This window comes from Cyprinodon variegatus, unplaced genomic scaffold (genome assembly GCF_000732505.1).
Source record: "Cyprinodon variegatus isolate N-32 unplaced genomic scaffold, C_variegatus-1.0 Scaffold493, whole genome shotgun sequence".
NCBI lineage: Eukaryota > Metazoa > Chordata > Actinopteri > Cyprinodontiformes > Cyprinodontidae > Cyprinodon > Cyprinodon variegatus.
The window spans coordinates 203,150-218,103 of record NW_015150946.1 but is presented as its reverse complement, the minus strand read 5'-3'; the positions used below and the strand labels follow the sequence as shown (position 1 = coordinate 218,103).

The 14,954-nt window shown below is 38.9% G+C and overlaps 1 protein-coding gene and 1 long non-coding RNA gene across 4 annotated transcripts in view; both read right to left on the bottom strand.

Moving 5' to 3' along the window:
- Positions 1 to 4,722: 4,722 nt before the first annotated feature.
- Positions 4,723 to 5,691, bottom strand: LOC107094603. The gene is made up of 3 exons (XR_001481688.1): positions 5,176 to 5,691; positions 4,871 to 4,936; positions 4,723 to 4,789 (listed from the first exon to the last, which is right to left on the bottom strand). It is a non-coding gene; the product is annotated as an uncharacterized LOC107094603 (long non-coding RNA).
- Positions 5,692 to 5,951: 260 nt separating this feature from the next.
- LOC107094608 overlaps positions 5,952 to 14,954 on the bottom strand; it is a 17,244-nt gene continuing 8,241 nt past the window's right edge. For 2 of the 3 annotated variants that reach the window (XM_015390336.1, XM_015390338.1), the window contains exons 9-24: positions 14,663 to 14,909; positions 14,400 to 14,578; positions 12,576 to 12,795; positions 12,347 to 12,495; positions 10,559 to 10,650; positions 10,288 to 10,445; positions 10,062 to 10,207; positions 9,481 to 9,736; positions 8,399 to 8,514; positions 8,080 to 8,317; positions 7,868 to 8,004; positions 7,545 to 7,794; positions 7,317 to 7,447; positions 6,899 to 7,151; positions 6,710 to 6,816; positions 5,952 to 6,625 (exon numbers count right to left, since the gene is read on the bottom strand). In XM_015390336.1, coding sequence (XP_015245822.1) covers positions 6,618 to 6,625; positions 6,710 to 6,816; positions 6,899 to 7,151; positions 7,317 to 7,447; positions 7,545 to 7,794; positions 7,868 to 8,004; positions 8,080 to 8,317; positions 8,399 to 8,514; positions 9,481 to 9,736; positions 10,062 to 10,207; positions 10,288 to 10,445; positions 10,559 to 10,650; positions 12,347 to 12,495; positions 12,576 to 12,795; positions 14,400 to 14,578; positions 14,663 to 14,909 — 2,687 coding nt within the window. In that variant the 3' untranslated portion in view covers positions 5,952 to 6,617. The remainder of the gene's footprint in view (positions 6,626 to 6,709; positions 6,817 to 6,898; positions 7,152 to 7,316; positions 7,448 to 7,544; positions 7,795 to 7,867; positions 8,005 to 8,079; positions 8,318 to 8,398; positions 8,515 to 9,480; positions 9,737 to 10,061; positions 10,208 to 10,287; positions 10,446 to 10,558; positions 10,651 to 12,346; positions 12,496 to 12,575; positions 12,796 to 14,399; positions 14,579 to 14,662; positions 14,910 to 14,954) is intronic. The other variant, XM_015390337.1, reaches the window with a different exon arrangement.

Sequence of the window (14,954 nt, the reverse complement as noted above, 5' to 3'; positions counted from 1 at the left end):
ACTAGGGGTACTAGTACTGCTCCATGAAATTGAGTAATAGGTTTGAACTTTTATTCTTAAAAAAATAAACTTTTCCAAAAAGTTTCTTCGGCTTTATAATCAATGACTGAATGATGAAACTGATTAAAAAAACTGAGGCTCCCAGCGCTTTAAAACTCGTGAATGAGTTATTGATATGATTTTGCAGCAATTCTTTATGATGGTCACTCAAAGAAAGTTTCATCACTGTTCGTGTTATCTATGCATGCACTATAGTTTACAGAGCGTTTCAAACCCTCGGAAATTTGCTGTGCAACCACTTCCAAACCCATAGAATTCAATGATTTTGTTCCTCATCCTGTCTTGAATGTCTTCGGATCGGGACATGAGATGTTGCTCTAATTGCCTCCTTTTCTACAAGTCTGGCAGTAATAAATGGTCAAAGTGTGGCCACTGAAACTGATATAAACTTTCATTAAATCACATTTTTGATAAGGGCAGCTGCACAGGTAGTTTTGTCGTGATTTGCAAACTGTATTTTCTGAAAACTCTTATGTATCTAGCCTCACTAACAATAGAGACAATTTGCTTTTTCAGGTTGCATCTTGTATGCTAATGAATAAAAGCTTCAAATACTCTGTTAGTCTACTGTATTGAGTGTTTTCTTTAATAGCTGTACAAAAATGACCTTGTGACCTTTTTTTTTTTCTTCTTCTCTAAATGCCGGCTCTGGTTGCTTCATACTGCCTGTGACACTGACCTTCGATCCCCATGTGGGAATAGGAGGGCCAGAGGTTCACCATTTCACAGCAGGGATCATTTACATATCATATTATTATTCCCCTCCCCCTCTTTGAGCTATTTCCTCTCTCTGTTCACCACTGCTGTCTCCTTTAACTTTAAACAAAGCACATTATGTCTTATTCTTCATTCTTTTTCTTCCCTTCGTTTATCAGTTCCTCCTCTTTTTCCCTTTTCTCCCCCCGTCTTTCTGGAATGTGCTCTACAGAAGCAGCTGAGTTAAGGAATGTTGCTGTAACAAGCCCATGCATAATCCTGAAGGTAGGGAGGCTCCCTCAGATACACAAATAAAATCCTCCTCCTCATGCTCTTAAGGCTCAGTCTCCACCGAAGGTCTCGATTTCCTTGTGTTCTGCTCTTTTGCAGGGGAGCGAGAAGCATGATGATGCATGTTCGAAACCAGGGTGAAATAGGAATATCTAGTCTGCACACAGACACATTCATGCTTTAGTGTGGAAAAGTTTGGCCTCGGGGCAATTAAAAAGAAGAGCTACATTACACAACCACACCATGCCCCTGTTTATTAGAAGTTTTTAGAAATAAGTCATGTACTGTTAAGAGTGCAGGGCATTATTAATACATGTCATTAGTAACACACTAAAGCTGTAGAGCAACAGTTTAAAATCACTATGAGGCAACTATAGGGTTTCACAAACAGTTTATAAACTCACCCTAACATCACAATCATGATGTTGAAATGTGTTTCATTGGGAAATTAAACATAATTTTCCTTTATTCTATCAATATTTGCTCTTTGTGCAGTTTTTACTAGTCACAAATGAATACCAAACATTTGTTCAATACTTACATCTGACAGGAGATTTGTCTGAATTTATACACCTTTTATGAACCCTGTTTAATCAAAGGTGGAAAATGGCTTCAAGTTGCTTTAATCTCATCCAATATTCCAGGATACTCGTGATTTGTTTGATTACACGTTTTTGTTAGGAGCCAATCAATCCATTATTCATCAATCACCCTTAATTCAATCAACCAAGCAGCCAATCACTGCCACAGCTAAGTGGCTTTGTTTTATTACTGCGATGGAGGGATCTTCTGGATCATTAAGTGACTCGTTCAACTGCCTCTCGGCAGGTTTTCCGTCACTCTTTCCAGAGAAATGTCATCTGTCAAGTCCTTCCACCCTAAAAGAAACCGCAACAGTGTGCCATGTTGTTATTGTATGAAATTGAGGTAAAGGTGCTTCCGTCCTGCTAGACCTTGTAAGCTTATGTACTTTTCCAAAACCATGCCTTGTAGGAATGATACATTATATTGCATCTTAAGGGATTTATATTAATTTATTATCCTGCAGACATCTCTTTGCCTTCAGATTATTCTGATACATTATTTTGCATCTTAAGGGATTCATATTAATTCATTATCCTGCAGACATCTCTTTACCTTCAGAATATTCTGTCTGGATGGTCTCAGGACATTTCTATTCACATATTGGTTCAGCTTTAGCTTTAAGAAGCATCTTTATTGTGAGATTTTATATTTTCAGTGGAGCATAGCTTGTCTACGGTACTTAATTCTCCATCCATCTATTTTCCTGACCTGCTTAACGTTCAGCAGAGTTCCACAGGGTGGGTGTTTTTTTTTTCTCTTGCAGCTATTTATTTAATTATTTCCCTTTAAGTTCATTACATCAAAGAAGCACTGTAGTCAATTTTAAGAAAATGTTTATGTAGGAAAAAGAGAAATCGGATCCATCCAAGGTGTTTATGTAAGGAATCATACAGAAATTCTCCTTGCATTCCTTTATTTGTTTGCATATAATGGCCAATTAGATTGTTTGACCTTAAAATCATCTTTTATAAATGAGGATATATTGAGAGTTGCCATCTCTCCATGACACCCCTCTCCAAACAGAACCCAGTTAAGTATCCTTTTGAGTGTGTGAAAGGCATCTGTGAACTCTTCCTCCTCAGTTATGTCAAAAACAAAACTCACAGTACTACAGTAAAATCTCGATTAACTTAAGAGGGCAAAATATTGTCAAACTACAAAAGCTACCGTTGTGGGTGACATGTTTATGAGGACTAGTATATTACCCCAAAACAGAGTGATCGTGTTTCCACGTTGTGTTGCAGCCATGCTTGTGTCTTCACAGCACCAGTGCACACTCACATATTCTGGGCTGCTGCCAGGCAGTGGCGGTTAGATGCACTGTCAGATTTAGACCTGTAATTACTGCTTTAACTTCTGCAAACTATGTATTTGTGAGTGTGTGTCTGTGTGAAGTTGCCAATCTAAATATACTTTAAATGTCAGCATGTAGCAGGTTTACTGCCTGGGCGGTGGAGCATCGAGTCCCTGCTCCTGTTACAGTCCAGACTCTCAGACCTTTACCAATCAATTAGAATATTGACCACAATGCTTCTAGAGCACTTTAAAGCGAGGTTATGTCAGCTTTTTTTTTTTTCATTGTCCATTTGCACCACTTAGTGGCCAATATGAGATTTTCTTTTATGTTTAATCCCTGAGCTCAAAATTTGTTAAAATCCTCTTATGCAACAGATGAAAACTAATAAAAAATGAAAAGTTAAAAATATTGTTAGAAAATATAATTAGAAGAGATCAGCAAACAGAAAACCAATAAAATAAAAAAAAGGAAAAGGATACTGAAGCTAGCATCTGATTGGACCTTTCAACTCCCTTGTTAATGAGTGAAACAGCAGCTTCAAGAAACCCAAACAGGATAGATGCCAGCTTCAGATCAAAAGGAAAAAATATTTCTAAGTAAAGTGTAACTATACCCTTTGATGCACCACTTGATGCAAAAGTAACCTATTTATTTCCCTGCTTTCCCTGGTTTACCTTTTAAAATTTAGTTACATTTTAATTAACACAACAGTCTTCATATAATGTTTAATAAGGCAATATTTTTACTTCAGATTATATATTTTTTTTTGGTTCAAAAGGATTTTTTTCTACCTTAAATCTACACACATGCATCCAAAATATCCCTTCATCCAAGCGTGATTTAACACGAAATTTCTAAATATTGCTTTTCAAATACTTAGTATACTTAGTCAGGCAAGTAAACATTTAACATAATTTTTCCTCATTATTTAAATAAATGTTTAACTAATATAAAGCAAAAAGACAAAGTGGGATTACTCATGAGACCCACATTATGCATAAAAAAGGAAATGTTATAAAGGTTAACATGCACACATCGTCAGTTTTAATACAGAGAAACTAAAAACTAATTTAAAATCATTTAGTGCTGCTTTAGAAAGTTAGCTAATTTATTTTTATAAGATCCAGTAGACAAAGATGGGAGATCCATCCAATCCTGTTTAAAAAATAGGATTGTGTCTGTGGCTAAAATCATAGAAATTTGTTTAGTTTCAATATTTTATAATTATTTTATGTTGGAGTTTGAGGTCATGCAGCTCCCCTCCTCAGCAATTGGCAGCCTATACGTTCATTTATTCTTTGCAACTATAGCACAGATGAGTTTACCATAGATGTAAATGATCCTGTTTCTATTTGAAGTTGCCTAGACATTAAAAACAAAGGAACAGTGGAAGTGATATCATGCCATTAATTTGACAGCTTTCTATAGTTCCTCTCTGCTGCTTCCTAAAGTTTGGGCTTATTAATCTAGATTATATGCAAGAGAAAAACAAATGATTTGGGTAATTTTATTGGCTTTAACTCATTTGTCTGTTAACGCATCACAGATGTTACAACCAGCTGCTTCCTGCTGGAAAGTGCTAATGGCCAATGGATGACAAAACAGAACAACAATGTGGCGGAACTGCTAAGGGAAAAAAATATGTTTTGGAAAGTAGTTATGTTCCTTTAAAAAAAAATTTATCAACACTTTTGCAAGGCGGTCTACATTTTTTATACATGTATGGCTTTGATGAATACATTTCTTTCACCTATTTTAGAGAGTCCACCTACCTTCCACTAAGCTCAGCTCAGCAGGTCTTCAGACTCTAAGCTTGACCTGCAGAATCAGCAGCAGGATATGGGACGCTATCTTCGCTGCCTGCAGATAAAATGATTTTATGATGCAACCATTGGTATTTTATATTCCTACTACATCTGCCACTAAAAGTAATAGTTTCACCTTTCTTTTTGCATCTCATGCACAGTTGTTCCACCCTGTGCACCGAAATAAAGCTCTAATATCCATCTGCAAAAGTGCCAGGTTGGAAAAATTAAAGATAAAATAAAAGGCAAGCAAGAGTTAGTAAATAAATAGACTCCCTTTAACTTTACCAAATGCATACACCTTAAATATCTAAATAGATTATTTTAATGTTTCATGGTTTCACTCTGCATCATGTTTTTGCAAAATACCATTTATTTAAGAGCTGATAAGTGTAGTTTCAGGTGTAATAATACACTGTGGCATTGTGTGGGAACAATCACCTCATCTTGAATGTGAAGCATCAATAGGGATGATGATAAATTTCAAACATCGTTTCCATCAGGAGGTGGAGATCAGTGTTCACCTGGACAACAGGCTCCATTGGAGAGGCAGCAGGAAAGCGCTAAAGAGATTATAATCTGTTCTGACGTCATCTGCTGGAGAAGCAGGAGAAAAGCCAGAGACAGGCTGACAAAGAAAGCTGGTTCTGATTTTGGTAGAGTTCCTAAACACCCTCGTCCCAGAATGCTAATAAAAAAAACAAGGAGTTCAGTCAGACGCTCCTTAGACCTAATGTAGCACAAACCACTACAAGGGATCATTTCTGCTAACTAGCATCACCACCTTAGAGGAAAAAAATAAAGTGTTTTAGTTCGATATTAATAAACACTGAGATAAAAAAGGAGAAAAAAATGCAGGGAATGAAATGGGTGAATTAAATTATGAAAGAATCCGAAGAAAACATTAAATTAGACAAAAAATAATGAAAAGAGGAGGAAGAATGGTCCACGGATAGAGCAGGTGCTCACTATGCGGAGCGTAAGGGTCTGTTTCCTGTTTGATGTAATGGCGGCTAAAATCTATTAAAAACAAAAGGACCTGAAGGAAAAGAGGAAAATTGGATGGTAAACAGAGTGATAAATACATCAATTAGAAAACAAAATACATGAAAAAGAGTGAAGAAATATTTATATAAACCTAATACAACTTTAAGTAAGGTTTTACAGTTTTCCTAATTGGACAGTAACCCTGAATAAAGAGATCAACTCGCACAATGAACCCACAATCAGGCAATACATGTTTGCTTTTAATGGATATGAAAAAACGTTGACAATTTGTGGCACAAATTTACTGCAATAAGGTTTGGCGACACGAACTGGAAAACTATAAAATACATATATAAGTTAAATAAATAAAATTCTGGACAAAGTTAACTCACACTGGGTACAGAAGAGGAGACTTGGATATTTTTCATTGTAAGCACATTGGACGATAGGACTGGATAAACAAGTGTAGGGCGATGCAACGGGATGAAGACCGAGATTAAAAAGCAAGTCTGTGGTAACAGTAAGGGCTGCGCTGTGTCTTTAACTCACGTGTGCTTCGATTCAGTCTCTTTAGGTTCAAGTAAAAATGAATAACTACAAAAAACTTGTTCTCACAGAGGAGCGCTGCGTCCGCCTTCCCCTCCGAGTCCTGAGCGCCTCGTGTCATGGCTCTGGTTTTTATTCATCACAAGACACTCAAGAGGAGGGACACGCACACATACATACACACATACACACCTACAGACGATGTCAGCCTGAACAAGGTCTGCCTCTAAAGAATGTCAAAGTATTTAAAGTATCTACAGAGAGCTTTTCTGTGGTAGCAGTGAAGACTTCAGCTTTAGTGTCTCAGTTCCTCTGCAGCTGCTGCATCGTCACCATGGAGAGGAAGGATTTTAAGACTCTGCAACAGACGAAAACCAGAAGATATTTTAAAAAGCTGCTGGATGTAAAGCAATGCTATAAAGGCAATGTGCATGAGTGGTACCTATGACTTCAGGCGTATCATCAGCCAACGAATCGGAGCTCATCACGTACTTGGTGCCGAAAATCTGAACCAACTTCTCAAAAAACTTGCACTCCTGTTTATCCCCTCTGAAAACAAGAAAGGAAGCACCAGTTATGAAGAGTAAAAGACGCTCAGAGGATAAGTGTTGTGGATTTTAGCTGCGCTTACTGTCGTCCCTCCAGGAATTGTCGGAAGTTGGCTCTCAGCCTCTTTACCCTGGACTGACACTGTTCAGGAGAGCGCAGGTAGCCCTGGCTGGCCATGACCTGAGAGATCTGCTTATAGATGCTTTTGTTCTTGTTGCCGCCCTTCAGGTTCTCCTGGATCTCTGCACTGCCCCAGATTTCCAGCAGGGCCTCAGTCTCGCTGTCCCCCCAGGCCATCTTAGAGCTGTCGGCCAGCCAGTGGTTACCAGAAGCTACTGGGTAAGAAGACAACACGTTGATAAGACCATATCGATAATGCGTTACCTTACTAAAACATCTCATATTTGACTGAAAACAGTAGATTAACCTTCTGTGAAATAGAAAAACTGCTTCTCACAAAATATTAAACCCTTATTATCATTAATACCTTAAAGTCTTACCTTTCATTTGGTGGACTTCAGGTGTGAAGTCATCTGATTCATCTACAATAAACGGGTTGACAACAGACTCGTCCATGTTTATCTCCTTTCTGAAAACCTTGTCCATTTCATTGAAGAATTTGAATTCTTCCCTGGATTCAATAGAAAAGTTTTATTTTAAACGGTTATTGATGGAATAAAATACCCATCAAAGGATTAGCACGTGGTTATTGTTTCGTCGTGACTCACTTTTCATGGACGAAGCTGTATTTAAGGCGCTTCATGCGGGTGTAGCACTGCTCGGTGGTCCTTATGAAGCCGTGGTTGCTTAGCTTCTCAGAGATGTACTCAAACACGTGTCGGTTCTTCAGACATCCCCTCAAGGTGAGCTGGACGCTGTCCTCGCCCCAGATCTCCAACAGGGTGCGGGTTTCCTGATCAGACCAGGGTGTCTTTCTGCTCATGTCTGTCAGGAGGTGGCTGGTTGAGGGTTGATCGTCTAAAATGGGAAAAAATGAGTCACTACTGTATGTAATATTCCAACAGGAATATTTCCTCGTGTTTATACGTACACATGACAGGATCGTGGTCCGTTAGAGGTCCTAAGGTATCGGCTGTAGAACCGTCTACACTGGAAAACGCCAAATCATCACCAAGCACCGGAGCAAGTAGGTTGAAGTACCGAAACACTGTTGGCCTCCCTCCGTTTCTGGAAAACATGAATTCCTTTTAAAAAGTGGGAAAATTAAAACATGTAGTTAAAAACCACGACTGATTGGCGTACCTCCGATTGTTGCAGAAGCGCCTATAGGTCTTCTTCAGCCTCTTGATCCTCAGCTGGCACTGCTCCGCCGTCCTCAGGTAGCCGAGGGAGGCCAGCTTCTCGGATATGTCGGCGTACACGTGCCCGTTACGCATGGAGGTCTTCAGGCTGTGCTGCACGTCGTCAGCGGCCCACACCTCCACGAGAGCGACCGTCTCCTCCTCGGTCCACGCCGTGTTTGTCTGTTCATCTGCACCTCCTGCAGACAAGCGATCCAAAGACAAGGAACATTAAAGCTGTTCTGAAGAAAAGAGAAAGTGCGGATGTTTAGAAATGGTACCTGGATCCATTTCAGCGTGTTCTTCCCGGTCATCATACTCATCAATGTTTATGGCCTCCGGTCCCAGGATTTGTTCCAGCTGATGATAAAACTTGTAATCTGTTTTTCTTCCGCTCCTATAAGAGGGACATTATTTAGCTTTAGATATATAGGATGATTATATTTCCTTGCAGCCTAGAAAACATTATTCTAGATCTAGATGCATTTAGATTTACTGTAGAAAAGTTCCTTCCTCCTTCTTTCCTTTGGCCATCCTTTACATTTTCCCCTTATTTTCTTTTCCCCCCCAGCTTGTTGCCCCTTCTATTAAATCCTTGTATCCTTCTTCCATTTCTTCTATCCTATCCATTCATGTCTGCGCTATTCTACCTCCCTTAAGTCATTTATTTCCATATTTTGTGTGTTTTAATTCCCTCCGTTTCTTTAATGCTTTTCCTTTTTCTGTCCTAAGAAGAGGTACAAGGGTCAGTACCTCCCTCTTTGGACATCTATTACAAGACATTACCTATTGTCACTCACATGCAATATTCTTCACCCTAACACCTGCCAAGTTCTGTGTAGTCCGTTTAATTTTTTACTTATTTATAAGGTCAGTACATCTCTGCAGGACAAGTGCAATAATCCAAGTCAACTACTGTTTAGTCTTTCCTTAGCTCTTATTTTTACATCTAAAGGAAACGTATTCCAGGACAAAACAACTTTTTTATCCTCTTTTTTACTATATAAACTCTTTTTATATTTTCTGTTGTATTTTTATCTTTAATTGCATCTTGCTTTAACTCTTTGTACTTTATATAAGCTACTAGAACCAGAATTTATCTGAAGGAGTAATCCCAAGGGATAATAAATAAAGTTGAGTCTAAGTCGTTTTCTGACTTTTGCTTGTAGTTTTTCCAGCTTCCAAAGCTAAAGAAAATACTCTAGAGATATTATCTACAGAGCCATGGCAAAGGTTTCTGTCTGAGGATTTTAAGAAGAAATGAAGGACTTTAAAACTTTCGAAAATTAAGACCAGAAAGGTCTGGAATCTGGAGTAAAGTACAATCCCGGAAAAGAGAACCTGATAGGAGAAAAAATCTCACTTCTTCCTGTCGTAGCACTGCCGGAAGTTGATTCTCAGTGATTTTACTTTGGAGCGGCATTGCTCTGAGGTTCTGGAGAAGCCGAGGTCATGCATCCTCTCTGAGATCTCGGCGTAAACGTGCCCGTTATGGATGAAGCCCCTCAGAGCTCGCTGGATGTCCTCTTCACCCCAGATCTCGATAAGACCCAGGGTCTCCTCGTCTGACCATGTGCTGGATGCTGGTTTTTCTGATGATACTTCGTGGGTCTCTCCATCTGATGCAAAACAGGTAGAGATTGTTTTAACATGAATGGGTGACTTGATGAAAGCAAAGAGAATAAAATGAACCTAATATAAAATCGAATGAATTATGAAAACTTGAAGTAAAAAAAAGTAAAATTAAACTAAATCACAATTTACAAAAATTTTACAAGTTTATGCAATTTTTTTGATATAAAACTACTCATAGAGCTAAAGTATGGAAAAAAAACAAACAAAATTATTTTAATTTTACACATTTTATCATGAATCAATACAAAAAAAAATCACATTTTACATAAAAAGTCAATGCATTAGTTATGATTTTTTTCATTTTCCCACCTCTTTCTGTTCCCGATTCTCCATTGGAGTCTTCCGATATTTCAATAGAGTCCGTTACGATGGCGGACGACGTTGATGGCTGCTTTTCCAGAATCTGTTCCAGCAGATCATAGAATTTAAAGTCGACTCGGTCCGTCCCAGATGAGCTGCAGACACAAAGCAAGTTTATGAGGCGCAGAGCTTGAGAGAAACCCAAAGAATCGAAATTATTTGATTTGCTTTTCACCTCATGTTCTCTTTACACTGGCGATAGGCCGTTTTCAGCCGTTTGATCCTGGTGTGGCACTGCTCCGGGGTGCGGGAGTATCCGTTAGCGTTGAGCTTCTCCGATACCTCCGTAAAGATGTGTCCGTTGTGCGGGTAGCGCCTCAGACACTGCTGCATCTGAAAATTCAAGTACTTATGTTTTCAATATGGCTTAAAAGCATCTGAAGATATACAAATAGTAAAACAAAGGGTTTAGATGAATTAACAGAGAGGTTGGTAGGTTGCTCTACCTGTGGGTCACCCCAGACCTCCAGCAGGATGATGGTCTCTTTGTCGGACCATGGCACTTTTTTCCGGTCCTCCTGAACTCCCACAGCAGACTCTGGAGACACAAACAATAACCTGGGATTATTAGCAACACATATTTCCACAGCTGCATCTCTCAGGCGGGAATGCAATGGTTTAAATGTTCCAGTTAGAAATTAACTTGGAGTCAATCGGCCTACAGGGAGAAAGACTATTCAGAAGGGGGGACACTGTTGACATTCTTCCCAGGAGTAGAGAGTCCCAGCAAATTCCAGAGGGGGAGAAAAAATGCAGACTGGCCAGAATATTTCCCAAAATATTCCAAGAGCTGAACACTTAGCTTACTGTTAGATAAAGCTGGAATCTAAGGCTGATGTTAGTGATGTTACTACTGAGACAAAACACCAGACTTTAAGAAAAACTCAGTTTGGTACAGAATAAACCAAACTAAAGATTTAATTAAGCTGCATTAATGCAAATCAAAGAAATGTTTAACAGTTTTACTGAGACTGCATTTTAAAGGTATAGTGGAGGATTTTTGCAAATTTTGGAAAAGACTCACCCTCTCCACTTAAAAAAATAAAATAAAATGCACATGCACAACCCTGTACCCACTCCTGAGAAGGGACGTCTATTAAGTGCGTGCAAGAGCCCATTTCTCATTGTGCATGGTCTGTTTTAAAGTTGCTGTTTGCATTGCTCATGTTTACTTTTGAAAAGAGGATTTGAAATGTTTTTTAAGTGAAAATGGGGACGAGGACGTAGGACGGCCTTATGTAAGCAAATAATGGCCTGAATCTAAAAAGATAAAAAATATTTGAATTGTTCTTTAATTGGCTGTTGTGTTCAAACAAAAGTTTCCAATAAGGAAACTGTGGTTCTCTAATAAAAATAAGGCTGGGGGTGAAGAGGTCAGAGGTCAAACTATCAGACAACTCTTCTCTGGGTTGTTCTTATGAAGCAGCTCCAGGATTATCCAAGCCAGCAGATGAAGAACAACTATCCTGGGATTACCGAAGGCCACCTGCATGAGGAGGATGGGATCGGGCTGCAGAAACAATCCATATAACAAGATAAGAGATAACAACTGTAGGATTCGTAGCCTTGATAAGATGAGGAAAGCTACAATAAACCCCAATCCTAACTTTTTTCTCTTCCATATTTACTCTTTTATTGAATCAAGTTAAACTAAAAAAAAAAAAAGGTATAAATTAACTGGAGGAAACCAGAAAACCTGAATTTGGCTATTTACTAACAGACGTGCACAAAGAATTACTAAAGTAGGATCTGTCTGATAAGATGAAGTAGAGTAAAAGGATAGAAAAAGCAACACATCCTTCATTGATTGAAAAATAAAAATCAAGAACTAATAATGAGAAGCAAAGTTAAAGTTAAATCTGGTGCCGTTTTGTTCAGCCAAACAGCATTAATATTATATAGCCCTGCTATATTCCTGTAACTCTGAGGTCTCACAATCATCCAGACTCACAATCAGCTGATGGTTAAATGCTGCTTAGCTTGTTAGCTTTCATCACCAAGCAGGATGTACTCACTTTTCCCAAAAAGATAACGTGATCTGACACCTTTCTACAACAGATAAGAGAACTATTACCGAGGAATTCACAGAAAGCTGAAAAGACATCCAAAGTAAACTTTAGAAGAAGAGATGATATGCTGTGCTCACAAACCTTTCACTATTATCTGATAATGCTTCTTCTGCACACATAGACCTTCTTTATTTGACTATTTGAAGAATTTTACAAAGATTTTACCAATTTTCTGGTGACTGTAGGAGGGGAAGTCGCCGTCATCATCCTTCACTGATATGTCATCCAGCTGCATCATCGACCGGAAGTCCTTCACTAAAATGCTTCCAAGCTCGTTGTAAAACTTGCACTGAACTTGCTCATGTCCCTTCAAACTTAAAAAAGAAAGGAAAAGAAGAAAAATATATTTAAATATCATGAAAATTTCCTTTTTTATGTCCTGATATATACGTACTTGTTCTGGTAGCACTGCCTGAAGCTGGATTTGAGTCTTTTCAGCCTTGTCTGGCATTGCTCCGGAGTGCGGGAAAAGCCCAAGGCAGCCATCTTGCTGGATATGATGGAGAATATGTGTCCGGTTCGATTCCCTCTCAGCTCCTGCTGCATTTTGTCAGCTCTCCATATATTTATGAGGGCTAAAGTCTCCATGTCTGTCCATGGCACGCTTCGAGTTCCTAAAATAACACAAGAGGTCAGAATAAAACTGCTGTTTAGCATACACTTATATACTTTAATGTAATCTGCAACTGTGCCATATGTAATGATCAACAACGTGCATAGCAAAAACTGTATACAGATATAAGTAAGTAAGTAAGTAAGTAAACTTTATTTGTATAGCACTTTTCACAGACAAAGTCACAAAGTGCTTCACATGATAACATAAAAAAAAAAAACAACACACACACATATATATATATATATATCTGTTTTAGGCTGGCAGGACTACAGCTGGAGGGAAGGTGGAGGTTTTTCCCATACGTTCACGAACAGAATCTTTGATTTAAACTGGAGGAGCTGGACAGATCCATTAGCAGCCAAACAGATGCTAATCCAGAGGTGGCAGGGATTGTGGCTGAAAATTTTAACCAATCAGGATAAAAAGCTGTGCTCTCCTTATTCATAAAGTTTCCTTCCAGAGCCCATAGTTTTCTAGATCAGGTTAACAGTAGCATTCCTGAAGCATCCAAGGCTGCAACAGCTCTTCACACTGGAATGTTGGACCTGATCACTGCCTACAAACCCATGATCAGAACCACTCAGGTTTGGACTGAACAGAGGCTTACTGTTCTGTTGCTCTGACCCCACTTAGAAGGAAAATCGTTCACAGACGATGCCGTGTCGTTGGCACTTCACATGGCTTTGCAGCACCCCAACGCAGTGCTGTTTCTGAACTTTGTTAATGGATCAGACTTCCTCACCAACAGGCACCGGGCATAGGAAAACTTCTGCCCTCTGATGCTAAAAACACTGGCATACTTCAGGGTTGTATTCTCAGCCTGGCCCTCTTCCCTATCTTTACATAAGCCTATATATGCATGCTGAACACCATTATAAAAAACAGGGAAAGTGTGACAGATTTTTTTTTTTTTTTTGCAAAAGTTGCGATCAACAACTGGCTAAAAAGAGAGGATGACAAGTTGCCACTCAAACAAACTAATTCCACTGTGATTTTAATTGTATATAATTTAATTGTATATCTTATCTAATGGAATCACAGCAATTATAAAACTGTGCTTTTTTTAAACGGATATGCACAATGCAGCCTGTGATGAGACCCCTACAGATAAGAGGTTCAGTCTCATATAATGCCAGTAAGACCAAGGAGATTCAGATTCTTAAGGGGGTCCTCTAAGAAAGCTACTTTCTAAGTCATTTTTTTTCTAATCTGAATGATCTATAAAGACAATAAAGACTCTTTATTTATAAAGATGAAAGTTTGGTCCTTTACATTCACATCTGATCAAGTCTTGATAGAGACCTACGGTATGTTCTTTCGTTATAAATGGCGCAAGTATGTCAGAAAGAAATGAGATTATCTTTTTTAGTTCTATCAATCTTACCATTAGCCCTGGAAGGCAGCCTATGCTTGCTGAGGAAAAGCCTCTCCAAAGCATGACGCTGCCATAACCATGTTACACCATAAGAAATGTGTGTTCTTATGGTGTATGGTGTAACATATTCACTCTTACAGAGTGATTCAGTTCTGTTTTATAAAAGCAAGCTATGTAATTCAGTTAGATTTATATTAATTATTTGTCAAATAATTGCAATATGTTACCAATTTCAAGCTGGCCAGAGTGTGCGACAAACTGAAGGTCTTCCTCCCCGTCTTGCGTCTCGTCATCATCTATGACTTCCTCGACATCATAGGTTATCTCAGGAACAGACGAGGCAGACGACGAGCCGATAATCTGCTCAAGCTTCGAATAAAATTTGTGGTCTGGCCTCGAGTTCCCTCTAATGGAAAATAGAAAACAAGCATTTTAAATACGGATTACCGACGCCCTGTCCAATGCTTCCTAAATTAAAGAGGAGTGTTACTTAAGGCTCTGGCGGAAGCATTTCTTCAGCCGTTTGATCCTCGTCTGGCACTGCTCCACGGTTCTCATGTAGCCCCTCTCGGCCATCTTCTGCGCGATTTGAGTGAATATGTGGCGGTTCTTTAAGCAGCCCTTCAAGGCTTGCTGCACCGAATCCTTCCCCCAGATGTCAAGCAGATGGAGCGTCTCTTCATCTGACCAGGGAACCTTTGAGTCCATAAGAACTGGGAAAGGACGTTCCTGAGAGTCTAAAATTAGACACATAAGCTTATTAAATAGTTGATTTAAAGGAA